General features: G+C 43.6%; 2 protein-coding genes across 18 annotated transcripts; both read left to right on the top strand.

Annotated features, from left to right (window-relative positions):
- Nucleotides 1-228: 228 nt before the first annotated feature.
- Nucleotides 229-12,502, top strand: LOC119391768 (uncharacterized). The gene is made up of 6 exons (XM_049415390.1): nucleotides 229-382; nucleotides 2,984-3,054; nucleotides 4,982-5,083; nucleotides 10,332-10,467; nucleotides 10,670-12,450; nucleotides 12,494-12,502. Exons 1-6 carry the CDS (start codon nucleotides 319-321, stop codon nucleotides 12,500-12,502), a joined length of 2,163 nt encoding a protein of 720 aa, XP_049271347.1. The 5' UTR covers nucleotides 229-318.
- LOC119390833 (mucin-1-like) lies at nucleotides 12,490-17,897 on the top strand. 17 transcript variants are annotated; one of them, XM_049414945.1, is made up of 3 exons: nucleotides 12,490-13,067; nucleotides 15,063-15,154; nucleotides 16,580-17,897. In XM_049414945.1, the coding sequence occupies exons 1-3, from the start codon at nucleotides 12,520-12,522 to the stop codon at nucleotides 17,767-17,769; spliced, it is 1,830 nt and encodes a 609-aa protein (XP_049270902.1). In that variant the 5' UTR covers nucleotides 12,490-12,519; the 3' UTR covers nucleotides 17,770-17,897. The 17 variants fall into 17 exon arrangements, with proteins under 17 accessions (XP_049270902.1, XP_049270903.1, XP_049270905.1 ...); XM_049414946.1 differs by lacking the exon at nucleotides 15,063-15,154 and adding an exon at nucleotides 16,217-16,294 and having other exon boundaries at nucleotides 12,490-13,081; XM_049414950.1 differs by lacking the exon at nucleotides 12,490-13,067 and adding an exon at nucleotides 13,482-13,637.
- The last annotated feature ends 1,174 nt before the right edge of the window (nucleotides 17,898-19,071 follow it).

Below are 19,071 nucleotides of genomic sequence, written 5' to 3'. Positions count from 1 at the left end.
TTCCGCAGTATATTTCATGCGTTTAGATTAGCGATATGTACTTAGAGTCAAACACAGTAGCAGTTCACTTCCAGCAAGAACCTGTAGAATATCGTCCTTCCCATGCATTACAATAGGACGTGCAGGCGCTAGAAGATATCAAGGAATGTTACAAAGAATGCATGAATGTCTTTCAAACACTGCCAACCGGCCAAGATGACTTGACAGCACACTGTACAGTACGAACGAAGGGCGACACTTCTTTAGATGCGATTCGCAGAGGACAGTTGTCACGCATTTATGCGTCGCCGGGCCTGAGACAATAGCGTTAAGGGAGCTATGAGGGTGCTTCTAGTAGCTGGGCTCTGCTGGTCGTGTATTATCTTCATTTATTGGTTACAAGGTGAGTCACTAAAAACTGATGTAACTACGGTGAACGTTTTCGCTAGTGTGTAATATACAGGTATAAATCATGGTCACTTCGCACTTTCTATCCCCACTTCTGGCCGCTGATATGAGAGCTATATCAGCATGCTAGCTATTGGTGCATGCCACAATAACGCTAGATGTGCTATTGCGTAATTCGTGTCTTTACTGCACGCCGACGTCCCGGAAAGAGCAAATTCTTTTATATTTGTGTGGTGATCTTGCAACTACAATGTAATAAACCTCAGCCCCAAACATGTTAGACGTGCTTCGAGGAGTATTTGCAAATAGCATACACTTAGCTATGTGCCGGCATATATATATATTACAGCAATATAGGCATGATGAAAGAAACTACGGGTAGTACCTGCATTATATAAAAGCAGTATTTTTGTTGGACATCAATGTAAAAATAGCCTATAATTCTTACTTCGTTTGTATGGCCAACTCTTCTATTTTGCCCAAAAAGCAATGCATCTCTCAACTACTTCAACGCAAAAAAAAAAAATTTTTTAAGTATATTAGCGCCGTACGACACAGATAATTATCTAAAAAATCGTGGTTGTGGGATAATTTAGGGAGTCATTTCAACTATAGAACTGGCGCTTTTATAAGGTCATGCGTAAGCTAGCATGTGATGGTTTATTGCTTATTTACCTATTCCTCAACTTCGCGTATCATATGACGTCATTGGCAAAAACTTGTCCTTCGCATTCGCCGCGATAACCACGAGCGCTGGATCACGCTATCAGGTTTACACACCCACGAATGCCGAAGAGTTACTGAGAAGCAGCCGCAACAGTGGCACAATGGAAGAGCACACCGCCTGCGGGTAATACGGAGGTTGTGGGTTCGGCTTCCATCGGATGCAAGTTGTTTTTTTCATGCACGTAGATGGCCTTTACGTCATTAACACTGTAAATAATCAGCTATTGAAAATACCGGCGCTATTTTTCCTTCGCTTGATTACTTATCGCAACCGTAATTTTGTGTCTCACAAATCAGGTCTTTTGATTTTTCTTCCTTCTTTTCATTCATATGATGTTGCCTTTCAATAACACCAAACCACTTGAACAGTTGAAGTTGTACACAAAGTTAGGCTGCCAGCGCACGTACATTACCGTTTGGGGCTAAAAGAAAAAAAAACGCGACAAAATTACGATAAAACCAGAATAAAGTAAAAGTCATCACTTCCATGACCTACATATAGCCATAGATTGCTTCAAAGTATCATATCAAACGACACCGCAGGCTACAAATCAATGTTCAGGGTTGCTGAGGAGCAGTATAAGAATGTGGACGGTATGCAGGGGCCGGAATTAGCAAAGTATTCCTCAGTGCTTGTGCTCTTAATTTTTTTTTGTAAAAGTAAAATAATTCTATGCCTTCCTTTGTTTTCGGTATTCTCTTTTTATTTATATCTACCATCCACTACTTGTGAATTGTACAAATACTTTGTCATTCATTGTTCCGGTTGAAATCACCGAATAAGTTTCCCCAAGATTTTTACCATAGTACTGCTTTCTTGTATTGAAACGGAGTCTCGAATGTCTTCTGCAGTGCTAGAGACCGAGCGAGGAGTCCGGTATCGTCGTTGGTCTACAACATCAGGGCAATCATGTGTATTCATTGAAATAAGGACAGTTAAATGATCCACCCTTGAAGTAAATAGTAATAATCCACCCTGGTAGAACAAATGTAGGTCCTACGTACATACGTTAATATTTCCTTTCACCAACGTCTCTTCTGCACACATGCCGCTATAACATGCGAAAGACGACGCACATCGCAAATCGACACTACGCACTCCACTGTGCGGTAAATGCGAATGTGCGATATGTACACTAGGCTATACTGGAAATCGAAATAAGGCGCAATGTTTCGAGACAAATCCCAGGCACGTACCGACTTCTTGAATGCCATGAACAGCAGCAACGAACCTGTAAAGTCACGTTACTTTGTGAATAAATACGAAGACTTCCCTATATTACACCAATCCAATTAATGTTTTACCTAAAGTGGGGCCACGTCTAGACAATATATATATATATATATATATATATATATATATATATATATATATATATATATATATATATATATATATGTGTGTGTGTGTGTGTGTGTGTGTGTGTGTGTGTGTGTGTGTGTGTGTGTGTGTGTGTGTGTGTGTGTGTGTGTGTCGATATACGCGACAAGTGTACTTCGCGCCGTCAAAGTGTTTGAGTGAGCAGCGTGTGAAGGCGTAACTGACGAGGTGTTGTCTGGCAACAAGCCTCATATGCGGAACGCTTCTACGGTAGCACCGCGATGCTTAGTAGCATTGCTCTAATGATAATCGCATGAAACCTGGGAGTCGTCCCGAAGACCCTCTTTAGGAATGTTTTCGGCTCTTTCAAAAGGGTCTTTTTGGTACATTAATGTAAGCCTGTACATAAAGGAGTACCGCGTGCAGAGAAAAAAAGCGTACGCGTATTAAAACACTTCTTAACAAACGCAAATGCAACACTGTTCATAAAACAAGCACTCATATCGCTCATGTAAGTGTACAAAAAGTTAATTTTTTGCTTGCTTTTAGGTTTTTGTAATGCGACACCAGTTAATAGGGCGCAGCATGGCGCTTGCAAGCGTCTGTGGCCCCAAGGCCTTGTAAGTATTTCAATGTTCGTTGTATTCAGGTTCGCGTCATAACTTATATATATGTCACTTCGCATACTTTGCACACACGGTGCTTCTGCCAACTTCCCAGCTGACAGAGGCACCGCAATGTAATGATTTGAGTGGTCGGAAAGGCATTGTATGGGTGTCACAGCGCTTTATTTGTTTAGCTCCTGATGTATATGAATGAACGTATGAACGTGCATAACCAGAACACACACTGAAATGTTGCGCCTCGATCCAGTGCCGCAACGCTAAAGGCAAGAACGGTAAAGGCTCATTCACACCGAAGGCGGGGCGGCAAAAGCGGCAAAGCGGTGAGGCGGAAAGCGGCAAAACCTCCTCTCCAGGCGGCGAAAGCGGGGCGGAAAACGAGGCGGCAGGTCCGATCGCTCTCGGACCAATTTTTTGCCGCTCGCCGCTACTCGCCGCTTTGCCGCAGCCAATCAGAACGCGCTGCAGCGATGGCGCGGCGGTGGTGCGGGTGTCTCTTTTGGAGAAGCCGTACCACGTGACAGCGACACGTGCGCTAAAGCGCGAGAGGCCCCGCCTCCTCGGCCGCGCGGGCAGCCAAGAGAGCCATGCGGTCTGAACAGGTACGCGCGCTCGCCGCCTCGCCGCCTTGAAAAGCCCGCTTCGCCGCTTTGCCGCCCCGCCTTCGGTGTGAATGTACCTTTAGAGCGGCGCAGTCCATGTAGTATTAACCATCACAAGAAGTGCGTTGTTTGTTCCAAAAGTGTTGTGTACAAGATACCCCTGTCTTGTGGTCCGTCCTACGTAGGGCAGACAGGTAGATGTCTAAGCATCCGACTGCGGGAACACAGCAACTAAGTGAGGAGAGGGAGAGAGGGCTTTCTTGGTGTGCATTGCGCACAATGTGGCTGTATTCCGTTCTTTGAAAAGACGGCTATATTAGCAAGGCATCCTAACGAGAATACAACCTCAACATAGAAGCTGCAGCAATCGCTGAAGATGGCTCTGTTATAAGCCTTCAATAGCTTTAACTGAGAAGGAACTTGCTTTCTTGCAACCACACATGCGCTCCTGTTCTTCTTGACAGGGCTGTTCCTGCTTTATTGTTTTAGAGTGCTTGCTCATGTTGGCATCGTGTTTCGGAGGGGGTGTCATTTATCGTATGCGGTTTTTACCGCATGTCATGTTTAAAAAATTGCTTGTTCTTCACAATAAAATTTTAGTTGGAAGTTAGCGCTCCTCTTCGTTGCTCTCTGCCTCGTGTCTTACCTTGCGCTGTAATCACAATTTGAGTTAAAATGTCAGTGGCCTCAAAATAGCATTGCCACGCGCGAGAAGTGATGGTATGGCGTTTCAGACAAACGCAGCATTTATTTGTTGTTGTTTTTGTCACATCACAAGCAGTCCAACACACTCTGGCATGGCTTCCCAGACTCCCTCTGATATAGCTTGGCATTTTACACGAGGTTGTAACTTATCGTTTATTGCGTGATATGGTGTTAGTAATCTGGTTAAAACAATAATAATAATACTAATAGTAATAATAATAATAATAATAATTATTATTATTATCATTATTATTATTATTATTATTATTATTATTATTATTATTATTATTATTATCAGGGTTTTACGTCCCAAACTCATGATATGATTAGGAGGGACGCCGTAGTGAAGGATTCCGGAAATTCAGACCAGCTGGGGTTCTTCAACATACACCTTAATCTAAGTCCACAGACCTCAGCCATTTTTGCCTCCACCGAAATTGCGGTCGCCGCCGCCGGGATTCCATCCCGCGACCTTAGTAACCTACAGTAAGTAGTTTGTAAAAGTGGTGATGCAACTACATGTTCACGAACTTTTTCCTGTACACCACGGGGATTGAACTGAACTCCGTGAAGTATGCAATTCCGACATCCCACGGCACTAATTGTACTCTTTTTAGACATTGAAAATGATGCCCTGCTACTACATGTGCGTAATTTATGGAAGAAATGGACCTATCCACACAGAGATTCGCCGCGAGGTCGATGGAACGCCTTGCTGGGTACGTAACAGAATATTTTTGTATTGTCAACCAGAACATAAATGTGACAGGTTATTTTAAGTATGCGGCGGGATTGTCCTGTGAAGAAGATCGTTGCTCCGTCACTGTGAAGAAATCGCTGTACTACTTTTTGGGATCTACACTTTTACTATAAAACTCAATTTAAGGAGATACAGGGCCGTATGCATAAAGAACATACTTCGTTAAAGATGTTCCTAAAAGGATGTTCAGCCTATTCCGATGTTGCACATATATTTAGTCAAATCAGCTGCCCATTGGCGGAGACCGCTTACGACCGAAGCGCTTCGTGGATTCGACCCGTGATTCGTAGTGACAGGATAGTCGAAGCAGTACCGATCGAATTTGAAAGAAACATCTACCGACATGAAATAGGTTAATCACTGTAAAACATGACGCCGCGGTATTCTGGCAGCATATAAAATACATACATAATTCACATAACAATAGCCGTAACTCGGCCATTCTTTAGAATATCATGGTACTACAGATCATGGGTCGAAATCCCGAAGCATCTCTTTTGCAAGCGTTCTTCCCAATTGGGCAGCTGGCTTGACCAATGACATGCGCGGCATCAGCATAGGCTGAACATTATGTTACCAACATCAATATCGTGATACGTTCTTATGTGCACAGGCCTCCAAAATAAGAAATTTAATTTGAAACAAAAAGCGTAGATCGAAAGCAATTAGTACAACGCCTTCATCACAGTGATGGAGCAACGAAATCCTTCTTAGGGCACTTCTGCTTTATGCCCAAAATAACCTGTCACATTGTACAAAGCCATGCAATTCCTACCGCACTTCACAAATTTGAATTTTTCTTCCGGCAGCTGATTCGTAAGGAAATAAACTCTGATAGCGAGGTCATTCTATGATTCCTTAGAAAATTGTTGCAGGTTCCCGTTAAGTTTTGCCTCTATGGACAGTTTGGAAATATATATTTTCGGACCAAATTTCTGCTGAAAAGTGGCCACAAGTTCTTTCTAGGGTACAACAAATTTTATAGCGCGAGCTGGGAAACGTGAGAACAGATATATATATATATATATATATATATATATATTATATATATATATATATATATATATATATATATATATATATATATATATATATATATATATATATATATATATATATATTAACCTTCTCAAAAAATCAGGAAAATGCGATATTTGCTCGGGGCTTTCAGAATTGCTTTTTCTGTAGCGGCAGAAATCTTAAGGTAGTTAAGGACATAATTTAGGACACTAATTAAGAAAGTTACATTAATTAACTTTTTAATTATTGGAGCTAGGTGATTATGTCAAATGAGAGAACTGAAGTTCTTCATGCGAGGAACCCATTCGAGCTTTGAGATTTCGAAAAAGTGTCCTCTGGTAATTGTTGTGGCGTAATGAAATTCAACGAAATGCAACGGCTTTCAGCAGCGAAAGCCATCGAATTCGGTTGAATTTCATTACTTCGTAACTATTACTAGAGGCCGCTTTTTCAAAATCTCAATGTTGGGATGTGTTTCTGGCACGAAGAACTTCAATTCCCAAACTTGACACAGTCACCTAACTCAACTAATTAAAAAGATCATTAATTTAACTTTCTTAATTACTGTCTCAAGTCATGTCTCTAACCATCTTAAGATGCCTAGCGCTACAGAAAAAGCCATCCACTCATTTTGTACGTCTCAGAAGAATATGGCAGTTGCGTTCTTCCATGTTTCTGTTTAGGTTTCGCCATTGAATTTGGTTGAATTTCATTACTTCGTAATTATTACTAGATGCCACTTTTTCGACATCTCAAAGTTGGGTTGGGTTTCTGGCATGAAGAACTTCAATTCTCTCATTTGATACAACCACCTAACTCCGCTAATTAAAAAGTTAATTAATTTAACTTTGTTAATTACAGTTCCAAATGATTTCTTTAACCATCTTAAAATGCCTGCGACTACAGAAAAACCAATTCTGAAGGCAGCAATCAAATATCGTAATTTCCTGTTTTTTTGGGAAGGTTGGACACATTTCTTGAAACACCCTGTATATATATATATATATATATACTCCGTAAGTGTCACCTCACAAGTAAGTGCGCGAAGAGAAAACCTGATGATGGTTTCCCTGATGCAGCGATGTATGCATATGACGGATGGGCACATGCATCAGTGTTGCAGAAAGTATTCATTGATTTGCAACGAAAATGTGTGGGTGCGTTTGTCCGCACGTTGTCGTCCTCACCGCGGGTGCTCGCTCCTGCTCACAGAAACCCTTATTTTCCCGAATCGTGAAACTCAAAAGATAAAATTGAACTTCTTACGTTGTTCCCTAATATGTGGACTGCTTCAGCCAGGGTTCGATAGCGCTATCTTCGAACGAAATTTCACAAACTCGGAGTTTTCTCTACTAAATGTGAGGTAAGGAGACAGCCGCTCTTGTTTAATATATCTGAGCAGTTTGTTTCCGCTTATAAGTGTACCGGTGTAGTACTAGAGTAAGCATAGTTGAGAGGCAGCAGCACTTTACCATTTTTATGGCTTTCTGCGTGCTACAGCTTCACAACCTCCATATACTTTTGTAGTCCGGCGTGAATACTAAAGCGTGATTTGTTTAGAATGGACCGCTTTCAGTGGGCTGTAGTTTTGTTGCAATGTATCCAACATTAATGCGGGCTGTGGCAAAACATTCAGGAACGCTGAAAATGTAATGGCCCGCCCTATGAATTGATGTGCAACGCCGAAGAAAAGTACAAGTAAGGGATAACGTAAACCACGAAATACTATACAACAGGGGTCTGAAAGTCACCTCAGCTATAGTTGGCCGCTGTCACGAACTTTAGTCACGAGAGGGCCGGGACAGTAAAGAAGGTTGTAGCGGGGGAAGGGGAGAAGAAGGTATTTCCCGCATTTCATCTCATTCCCAATCTCTGAAGAGCATTTGGCGTATCAATACCGATTTCCAAGATGACTGAAATCTGTACGCCGATTCAGAAATATACAGTTTTTGTCCCAATGGTGGAGGCGTGGAGTGCCTCACGAGAGAAATGCTCGAGACTAGCCATATGTGAGTAACATATGAACATAGTCATTAAGAAATTTTTCAAAATTATGACACGCAGCCAGTCATATGCGGACCGCGGGCTGCTAGCAACGTGTCAGTGGGTGGCGTGTTTGAGACTCCTGCTATACAAGGAGGGATCGCTTCTACCTATCAAACGTTGTTAAAAACTGATTGCCATGCGGCTTAACAAATGTGACTAGCAGAAATTTGTAAAAGTTGTATAGATTTATAATCGCTTACCCTACGACAGGTATGATAATGACCACCCTCTTGGCGTAGGCATAACCGAACTCGGCGCTCCATGTTGGCTGCAACACTCCGCAATGTGTCGGCAGTGATGTTTTCAGTTTTACTGTACTTTTCCTTTTTGAAGTTTCACATCAAAATACGGAGAGAGCATTAAAATTTCACTCTCTCTAAACCCTTTACCGCAGACTGAAATAAAATCAGACAATTTGTAACGAAAGTGCAGCCACATATAGTAGGTCCGTTCTAAAAGAATCTTCCACTATTTTAGGAACGGTAACAGCAGCGAAGAAGGACAGCTTCTTGACGATGTCCATTTACTTATACCTGCACCAATAAAATTTGTTCACGTTGGACACCACGTTCCACTTATTTTATTACTTCGACGTTTCTGAACGCAGTAATATTCATGAGTATGTTTTAGAAAACCGGTGTCACTGGCTGATTTTAAAGTGTTGCAAAGTTGACCTTTGTTAACGAGAGCCCTTCGTACATCGACACTCACTAGCACGTTACAGTAAAAGCCCCGACAAGAAACATGTATACATGACTGCTGTGGGGCACTCGACTCTATTCCTTTGTAATTGTGTGTGTAACATGCTAGTGCATAACTAAGTGCGAAGAGAAGCAAAACGGAAAGGCGAGCTAGTTGGTACTGATTTATAATGGTGTAATAGTAGCGCAAAAAAAAGACGAAGACAAGAAAGCGCTTGTGGTGTTCACTGTCTTGTCTTCGTCTTTTTTTTGCGCTACTATTACACCATTATGAATAAGTGTGAAGAGTCTGCAGGACAGCTGCGGAACTTTCTTTGCACACTTTGATCTTTCGCACGTTATCAAAAAAGCATTCCTTACTGTCTTAACTAGTACATTAACACAAAGAAACGAAAGGTGCACATAGAGTAGTAATTTCCATGAAATTATGGAACGAAGCATTGTGTGTACTTCTGTATGTGCACAATGTTATAAGTCCCGGCACTAACAACACTACGCAACGCCTACAGTAAGCTGCTCCTTTTCTTTAATGCAAGTTCATAATATTTCACCTCCCTGGAATCGTTTGCTGCAAAGATACCGCAACGTTATTTACAAGTGATATAGGTATTCCACCTGGTCGATTACTGAAAACATCACTTGTCACAAGTACTTGCGTAGAAATTGTTAAATGATCTGTTCTAGTGACACATAACACATCGCATATGTGTCCATGTACTTCGAGTCCAGTTGTCGATGAATTCGCCCTTGCGATGCAGATTGCTAGCTTCATCGCTAGCTCACATGGTAAAGCGACCGCCCCGGAAACTTGTTGGTCCCTGGTTCGATCCCTGAACCAGGACAAATTTTTCGGCAACTAAGAAGCTTACTTTCTTACAAATGCGTGTTGCTCTCCTTTGGATTCGTGCTGCCAGCAGGTGGCTGTCACTTTTCCTTTTCTCATATATTCCCGATGCTCACTCCATGTCCTGGATACAATTCAGCACGCCAGGACTTTCATCTATTCGTTCAGCGAATGTTGTGCAGTAATGCTTGAGAAAATATGATCTTTGCCTGCCTGCACGCGTCTGTTGGAAGCCTAATTGCAAAAGCGCAAAGGTCATGTGCCCGATACATAAGACTTCTGAACTGGAACACACATAAATGTACTGTTGAACCATAAGCAATAAAAAATGTTTTTGCCCAACATGCTTCCGTTCGCATACCTCAAATCAAATATTGTACACGGTTACTGCAATCGTAATAAAAAGATTTTTTTAACCTTACACAGAAAGCCTGAATGCGATACTACCGCCACACTAGTTGCCGCAAAATGAATGCACGACTTTTAAATGCAGAATAATCAATCATAATGCCATTTCAAAACAATATTTTTTTTTTGTTTTTTGCTCTCAAGAAGAATTGTTGTACCTGATCTGCAGTTTCGGATAATCACTGTAGGATCATCAATATGGAAACTGCATCGGTGGCATCTGCTGGAAGCGGAGTCTTTCAGAAAGCACCAAATCCACACATGGCGATCGACTGCAGACCCAGGAGCAAATTCTTCATCGTAAGAAAAGGGACACGTATATAGGTAAGTAACCACTAAAGACATTAGATAAATATTCTACTCCCGCCAAACAATTTGTTTATGCAGCCAGATATAGAATAAAAGATGACTGGTTGAACGATGGCGCAGAACCGCCTCCCTGAAATCTGTTGCGTAAAACGTCACTTTCTACCGCTTCAATGTCTTCTCTGCAAAGTCGAACCACGTTATTGTATTTCACACACAGGCCCTGACACAGAAGATGAAGAAGACGATTGGGGCGAAACACTCGCCGAAAATCCGACATCCTGGCCAGCCGAAGGAACCTCAAGTCAAGAAGAGGAGGATGAAGAATGGGATGCTGTTCCACCAGTATCGTCACTTGCACCTGGGCTAAAAGATGCAAATCTAACGCCCGGTTTGATACCAGAAAAAAACGCCCCAATACCAAAAGCAGGTCTACTCCCAAACGGTTCCAACATCCTGGATGGTAGGCCAAGCTCTGCAGCCGCATCCAACCAATCACATCTCACTCAAAAATCAACACCCTATAAAAGCACATCTCTTGCAGCTGGAGGTTCCCGAGAACCGGGAGTTGGAGTAGCTCCAAAACTACAGCAGCAAGCATCGCCCTCTACTGTGAATGGACAACCCTTACAGAAGCAGAGGCGGCGAAGGAAATTCAGAAGAGGAAAACAAAGCACCGCTTATAGTAACAGGCAGCGTGGGAGGAAAAGAAGGAGAAAAAATGGAAAACGACCAAGAGCGCAACGACACCAGAATACTACAACGGGAGCTAAAATAGAGGATAGCAGGATACACACGATCCCCAACTTTCCTGCGAGCATTGTAAGTGGACCACAGTCTCAAGAAAGCAAAGGCACCACGATGTTAACACCAGACATGGGGCCACATAGCACTAAAAGTCTACGAACCACGACCGAACAAGAACAACAAGCAAACAAGAAGGCGTCGATGGCTACTCACATGAGTAAAGTAAGAACCCGCAAAGAAAAGCCTGAAGAAACAGGGACAACACCCGTGGCTGTATTCAGACACGAAGAAAACGGGTTCAATGAGAAAAACAATCCAGGAATTTTCCATCCGACATCCCATGAAATCGCGGGAAGGCCACCTCCCAAAACGCAAAGCGCTGTAATTTCTTCGACTCTACCTACCCTTGCTGCTCAAAGTCCAACGCCACCATTTTCAAAACACGTAAGTGGTCCACGAAAAAGCACTCTACCGCAACATTTGCCATTGCAGCCAGTAATCAGTATTGTAGATAAGGGACCAAATATAGGCGTTGTTAGCGAGCCCACTAAGACTACATTTACTGCGAAAGCTAGCGGTGAAGCCACAGGACACGCCTTATTGAAAGACGAAACAGCGCCGATTCCACCAGCCTTGACTCCAACTCTTACATCAAGTGCTGGGAAACCAGCCTTAGTAAATGTTCCTGTAACAGGCATACCTGTGGGTGCCATCGCGAAGACAGCGTCACTAAAAAGTGGTCCAGGAAGAATGACTCCACCACATTTGCCATCGCAGCCACTCAGCAGTATCGTAGATAAGGGACCAAATATAGGCGTTGTTAGCGAGACCACTAAGAATACACTTATTGCGAAACCTAGCCCTGAAGCCACGGGACACGCATTATTGAAAGAAGACACGGCGACAATTCCCCCAGCTATATCCCCCACGTTTATATCAAGTGCTGCAAAACCAGCCTTAGTAAATGTTCCAGTAACAGGCATGCCTACGGGTGCCATCACGAAGACAGGGTCATTAGAAAGTGGTCCAGCAAAAATGACTCCACCACAACATTTGCCACTCCAGCCAGTCACCGCTATCGTAGATAAGGGACCAAATATAGGCATTGTTAGCGAGTCCACCAAGACTTCATTTACTGCGAAACCTAGCCTTGAAGCCACGGGACACGCCTTACTGAAAGACGAAACAGCAACGATTCTCCCAGCCTCGACTCCAACTCTTACGTCAAGTGCTGGAAAACCAGCCTTCGTAAATGTTCCAGTAACAGGCATACCAGTGGGTGCCATCACGAAGACAGCGTTGCTAGAAAGTGGCCCAGGAAAAATGAATCCACCACAACATTTGCCATTGCCGCTGCTCATCAGTATCGTAGATAAGGGACCAAATATAGGCGTTGTTAGCGAGTCCACTAGGACTTCACTTACTGCGAAACCTAGTCTTAGAGCCACAGGACACGCCTTATTGAAAGGAGAAACAGTGGCAATTCCCCCAGCTATATCCCCCACTTTTATGCCAAGTAATGCAAAACCAGCCTTAGTAAATGTTCCAGTAACAGGCATGCCTACGGGTGCCATCACGCAGACAGGGTCATTAGAAAGTGGTCCAGGAAAAATGACTCCACCACAACATTTGCCATTGCAGCCACTCACCACTATCGTAGATAAGGGACCAAATATAGGTGTTAGCGAGTCCACTAAGACTTCACTTACTGGGAAACTTAGCCTTGAAGCCAAAGGACACGCCTTATTGAAAGAAGAAACAGCGGCCATTCCCGCAGCCTTGACTCCAACTCTTGCATCAAGTTCTGGAAAACCAGCCTTAGTAAATGTTTCAGTAACAGGCATGCCTGTGGGTGCCATCACGAAGACAGGGTCATTAGAAAGTGGTCCAGGAAAAATGACCCCACCACAACATTTGCCATTGCAGCCACTCACCAGTATCGTAGATAAGGGACCAAATATACGTGTTAGCGAGTCCACTGAGACTTCACTTAATGCGAAACCTAGCCCTGAAGCCACGGGACACGTCTTATTGAAAGAAGGAACAGCGACAATTCCCCCAGCTATATCCCCCACGTTTATATCAAGTGCTGCAAAATCAGCCTTAGTAAATGTTCCAGTAACAGGCATGCCTACGGGTGCCATCACGCAGAGAGTGTCATTAGAAAGTGGTCCAGGAAAAATGACTCCACCACAAGATTTGCCATTGCAGCCACTCACCACTATCGTAGATAAGGGACCAAATATAGGTGTTAGCGAGTCCACTGAGACTTCACTTAATGCGAAACCTAGCCCTGAAGCCACGGGACACGCCTTATTGAAAGAAGAAACAGCGACAATTCCCCCAGCTATATCCCCCACGTTTATATCAAGTGCTGCAAAATCAGCCTTAGTAAATGTTCCAGTAACAGGCATGCCTACGGGTGCCATCACGCAGACAGGGTCATTAGAAAGTGGTCCAGGAAAAATGACTCCACCACAACATTTGACATTGCAGCCACTCACCACTATCGTAGATAAGGGACCAAATATAGGTGTTAGCGAGTCCACTGAGACTTCACTTAATGCGAAACCTAGCCCTGAAGCCACGGGACACGTCTTATTGAAAGAAGAAACAGTGGCAATTCCCCCAGCTATTTCCCCCACTTTTATGCCAAGTAATGCAAAACCAGCCTTAGTAAATGTTCCAGTAACAGGCATGCCTACGGGTGCCATCACGCAGAGAGTGTCATTAGAAAGTGGTCCAGGAAAAATGACTCCACCACAAGATTTGCCATTGCAGCCACTCACCACTATCGTAGATAAGGGACCAAATATAGGTGTTAGCGAGTCCACTGAGACTTCACTTAATGCGAAACCTAGCCCTGAAGCCACGGGACACGCCTTATTGAAAGAAGAAACAGCGACAATTCCCCCAGCTATATCCCCCACGTTTATATCAAGTGCTGCAAAATCAGCCTTAGTAAATGTTCCAGTAACAGGCATGCCTACGGGTGCCATCACGCAGAGAGTGTCATTAGAAAGTGGTCCAGGAAAAATGACTCCACCACAACATTTGCCATTGCAGCCACTCACCACTATCGTAGATAAGGGACCAAATATAGGTGTTAGCGAGTCCACTGAGACTTCACTTAATGCGAAACCTAGCCCTGAAGCCACGGGACACGTCTTATTGAAAGAAGAAACAGTGGCAATTCCCCCAGCTATATCCCCCACGTTTATATCAAGTGCTGCAAAATCAGCCTTAGTAAATGTTCCAGTAACAGGCATGCCTACGGGTGCCATCACGAAGACAGGGTCATTAGAAAGTGGTCCAGGAAAAATGACTCCACCACAACATTTGCCATTGCAGCCACTCACCACTATCGTAGATAAGGGACCAAATATAGGTGTTAGCGAGTCCACTAAGACTTCACTTAATGCGAAACCTAGCCCTGAAGCCACGGGACACGCCTTATTGAAAGATGAAACAGCGACAATTCCCCCAGCTATATCCCCCACGTTTATATCAAGTGCTGCAAAACCAGCCTTAGTAAATGTTCCAGTAACAGGCATGCCTACGGGTGCCATCACGAAGACAGGGTCATTAGAAAGTGGTCCAGGAAAAATGACTCCACCACAACATTTGCCATTGCAGCCACTCACCACTATCGTAGATAAGGGACCAAATATAGGTGTTAGCGAGTCCACTAAGACTTCACTTAATGCGAAACCTAGCCCTGAAGCCACGGGACACGCCTTATTGAAAGAAGAAACAGCGACAATTCCCCCAGCTATATCCCCCACGTTTATATCAAGTGCTGCAAAACCAGCCTTAGTAAATGTTCCAGTAACAGGCATGCCTACGGGTGCCATCACGCAGACAAGGTCATTAGAAAGTGGTCCAGGAAAAATGACTCCACCACAACATTTGCCATTGCAGCCACTCACCACTATCGTAGATAAGGGACCAAATATAGGTGTTAGCGAGTCCACTGAGACTTCACTTAATGCGAAACCTAGCCCTGAAGCCACGGGACACGTCTTATTGAAAGAAGAAACAGTGGCAATTCCCCCAGCTATATCCCCCACTTTTATGCCAAGTAATGCAAAACCAGCCTTAGTAAATGTTCCAGTAACAGGCATGCCTACGGGTGCCATCACGCAGAGAGGGTCATTAGAAAGTGGTCCAGGAAAAATGACTCCACCACAACATTTGCCATTGCAGCCACTCACCACTATCGTAGATAAGGGACCAAATATAGGTGTTAGCGAGTCCACTGAGACTTCACTTAATGCGAAACCTAGCCCTGAAGCCACGGGACACGCCTTATTGAAAGAAGAAACAGCGACAATTCCCCCAGCTTTGACTCCAGCTCTTACATCAAATGCTGGAAAACCAGTCTTAGTAAATGTTCCAGTAACAGGCATGCCTACGGGTGCCATCACGAAGACAGGGTCATTAGAAAGTGGTCCAGGAAGAATTACTCCACCGCAACATTTGCCATTGCAGCCACTCACCACTATCGTAGATAAGGGACCAAATATAGGTGTTAGCCAGTCCACTAAGACTTCACAAAATGCGAAACCTAGCCCAGAAGCCACGGGTCACGCCTTATTGAAAGAAGAAACAGCGGCAATTCTCCCAGCCTCGACTCCAACTCTTACGTCAAGTGCTGGAAAACCAGCCTTAGTAAATGTTCCAGTAACAGGCATGCCTGCGGGTGCCATCACGAAGACAGGGTCATTAGAAAGTGGTCCAGGAAAAATGACTCCACCGCAACATTTGCCATTGCAGCCACTCACCACTATCGTAGATAAGGGACCAAATATAGGTGTTAGCCAGTCCACTAAGACTTCACAAAATGCGAAACCTAGCCCTGAAGCCACGGGTCACGCCTTATTGAAAGAAGAAACAGCGGCAATTCTCCCAGCCTCGACTCCAACTCTTACGTCAAGTGCTGGAAAACCAGCCTTAGTAAATGTTCCAGTAACAGGCATGCCCACGGGTGCCATCACAAAGACAGGGTCATTAGAAAGAGGTCGAGGAAAAATTACTCCACCGCAACATTTGCCATTGCAGCCACTCACCACTATCGTAGATAAGGGACCAAATATAGGTGTTAGCCAGTCCACTAAGACTTCACTTACTGCGAAACCTAGCCTGAGAGCCACGGGACACGCCTTATTGAAAGGAGCAACAGCGGCAATTTTCCCTGCTTTGACTCCAGCTCTTACATCAAATGCTGGAAAACCAGTCTTAGTAAATGTTCCAGCAACAGGCATGCCTGTGGGTGCCATCACGAAGACAGGGTCGCTAGAAAGTGGTCCAGGAAAAATGAATCCACCGCAACATTTGTCATTGCCGCCGCTCATCAGTATCGTAGATAAGGGACCAAATATAGGCGTTGTTAGCGAGTCCACTAGGACTTCACTTACTGCGAAACCTAGTCTTAGAGCCACAGGACACGCCCTATTGAAAGGAGAAACAGTGGCAATTCCCCCAGCTATATCCCCCACTTTTATGCCAAGTGCTGCAAAACCAGACTTAGAAAATGTTCCAGTAACAGGCATGCCTTCGGGTACCATCGCGAAGACAGGGTCCGTGGGAAGTGGTACAGAAAAAATGACTCCACCGCAGCATTTGCCATTGCAGCCGCACATCAGTATCGTAGCTAAGGGACGAAATACAGGCGTTGTTAGCGAGCCTGATATGGCTGCACTTACTGCGAAACCTAGCCTTGAAGCCACAGGAAGCGCAGTGTTAAAAGAAGAAACAGGGGCAAGTACTAATCAACCTATTCAGCAAGCCACAGGACGTGAAGCTCTAAATGCAGAAGCTGCCGCTATTAACCCAGTCTTATCATCTGCTGGTACTGCAAGATTAGCGCAGCCACCGTTAGTAAGTGCGTCATTATCTGGTGCGACTACAGACATCCCGAAGATTGGCCCGCTAAAAAGCGAAAAGCGACATATATTGAATCCACTACATTTGCTATTGGAGCGGCAATTGGTCACGTCAGCTAAAGGTCGGAATGGAGCCGGGTTTATAGAGCCAATGAAAACTGGAACTTATGAGGGTGCTATCCATGAAGCCACCGGTAATGCACCTATTCAAAGAGAACTTTCAACGATCCACCCACATTCATTACGTACTTATACAAGTAGAGTGCAAATGTCTCCAATAAATGTACTATTAACCAATACTCCAGTCTTGGCAACAAGCTCCCTCGAAAGGGACATGCGAAATAGAACAAAGGCAGTGCATTTGCCATTGATGCAGCACTTCGGCATTGTGGGTAAGGAGCACAGCAAATCCCGATTGATGGAGCTCAATATGACTGGAAATATTGAGCCTGCAACCGTTCAAGCGATTGGAAACACAGCAGTAAAACCAGAAGCTGCAGCTATTCCGTCAATTTTGTCGCCCAGTGGAACGCCTGTAGCATCATTGAATCAAACACTTTTTGAATTCCATAAGAACCACACAGCGGGAAATACCAAATCTTTTCGAGATCGCATCGCTTCATTCTGGGCCTCCGTTGTAAAATTTTTCAAGAAAATTACGCCTAGTTTCTTTAAAAGCACGGAATAAAATCGCTTACTTTTTATTTTGTTTTCATTCTCTCACATTCCGCTAGATGTCTAAAAAATTTTGAGACTTCCCAGAATGTACATATTTCAATATCAGCCATTTCACAATAAAGATTACTTTCGCTGCTACACATTCTCTGATATTGCTATTACTTGCAGCTTCTGAGAACACGACACGAAATGAATCGACCAGAACCAGTGAAAACAAAACAGGTGGCGATAGGAGGAAATAAAATGTAATTTTATGACTTGTCTTGCTGTGAAATAATTGTGACTCTTAGCGGCCAGCTGTCTAAGCAGATACCGTTTTTATAGTGCTATTCGAGCTCAAACAGGGCGAATATTTCTTTATATCACAACGACGTTGGCGTACAGCTAACACTTTGCTGTCGCAAAAAGTGTGCGATTTCCTTTTAAACTTACATTAAAATCGCACTTAGAATAACAGAGAGCTGAGCTAGCTGGTGTGTATTCTTTCTAAAGAGATAGGGCGTGCCTTAGAAGAGAGTCACGGCAAAACCCTAGCCTTAGGTCCCAAATACTGTTTTAAGCTGAACCTTAAACCAATAGCCGTTATAGGTTTGCCGCATACAGTCACTAGACTAGTTCCGGAAGAAGAGCGCTCCCAATGCATTTCACACTGCGTTGCTAGTATGAAGGGATCTAATACGCACATCAAGTGTACTGATCCTATCCGTCCTTTGGATAATTATTGTATGAAGAAGAAACTCAGGCCAGCAATTTCAAATAAGGAAGGGTATTTTGTAATTATGCCGGACAGTTTCTTCTCGGAAAAAGCATTAACAGCCATAACAAAGAATTTTAGGACGGTAAAACTTAAACCATCAGTAGTTAGGCAACGTGTCGTTGACCTTTTGTTCAGACATAATCTCGAGAGAATAGCTTGTAATGTCAAGAAGGCTGAATCACATACTTTAGAATGGTTTTGTTTAGCGAAAACACATAAGAACGAGATTCCGTTTCGAGCAATTGTTTCAGAGAAAGGCACCTGGCAATATCGCTGTATCTAGCTATTTGCAGAACCGCTTAACTTCGTTGAGTTTTTCCCCTTTTCGTATGCATAATTCTCATGCGCTAGTTCAGTTCCTCTCAGAGGAGAACCCCGGCTGTTGTAAAGCTTTCAGTATGGATATTGAAGACCTTTATTACTCCTTGCCGCATAAGGACTTGTTGAAATGTGTTAATGAATGTATTAACGAACAAGGGCACGAGACGGTTTTCACCGATAAATGTGGTGTTTCTACCGGGGCTTTTCTATAAATTATTTCCATGCGTTTAAAAT

This window comes from Rhipicephalus sanguineus, chromosome 4 (genome assembly GCF_013339695.2).
Source record: "Rhipicephalus sanguineus isolate Rsan-2018 chromosome 4, BIME_Rsan_1.4, whole genome shotgun sequence".
Taxonomy (NCBI): domain Eukaryota; kingdom Metazoa; phylum Arthropoda; class Arachnida; order Ixodida; family Ixodidae; genus Rhipicephalus; species Rhipicephalus sanguineus.
Note: the sequence above shows the minus strand (reverse complement) of the source record. Positions and strands in the feature narration are given on the sequence as shown.

What these genes read in the sequence shown, in the direction of transcription:
- LOC119391768 (XM_049415390.1), top strand. Translation starts at nt 319, where the DNA reads ATGAGGGTGCTTCTAGTAGCTGGGCTCTGCTGGTCGTGTATTATCTTC. An exon ending in CTTCATTTATTGGTTACAAG is followed by an intron (nt 383 to 2,983) that starts GTGAGTCACTAA and finishes GCTTGCTTTTAG; the next exon opens with GTTTTTGTAATGCGACACCA. An exon ending in GAAAAGGGACACGTATATAG is followed by an intron (nt 10,468 to 10,669) that starts GTAAGTAACCAC and finishes TTTCACACACAG; the next exon opens with GCCCTGACACAGAAGATGAA.
- LOC119390833 (XM_049414943.1), top strand. Translation starts at nt 14,464, where the DNA reads ATGCCTACGGGTGCCATCACGAAGACAGGGTCATTAGAAAGTGGTCCA. An exon ending in AGATAAGGGACCAAATATAG is followed by an intron (nt 15,155 to 16,579) that starts GTGTTAGCGAGT and finishes GACCAAATATAG; the next exon opens with GCGTTGTTAGCGAGTCCACT.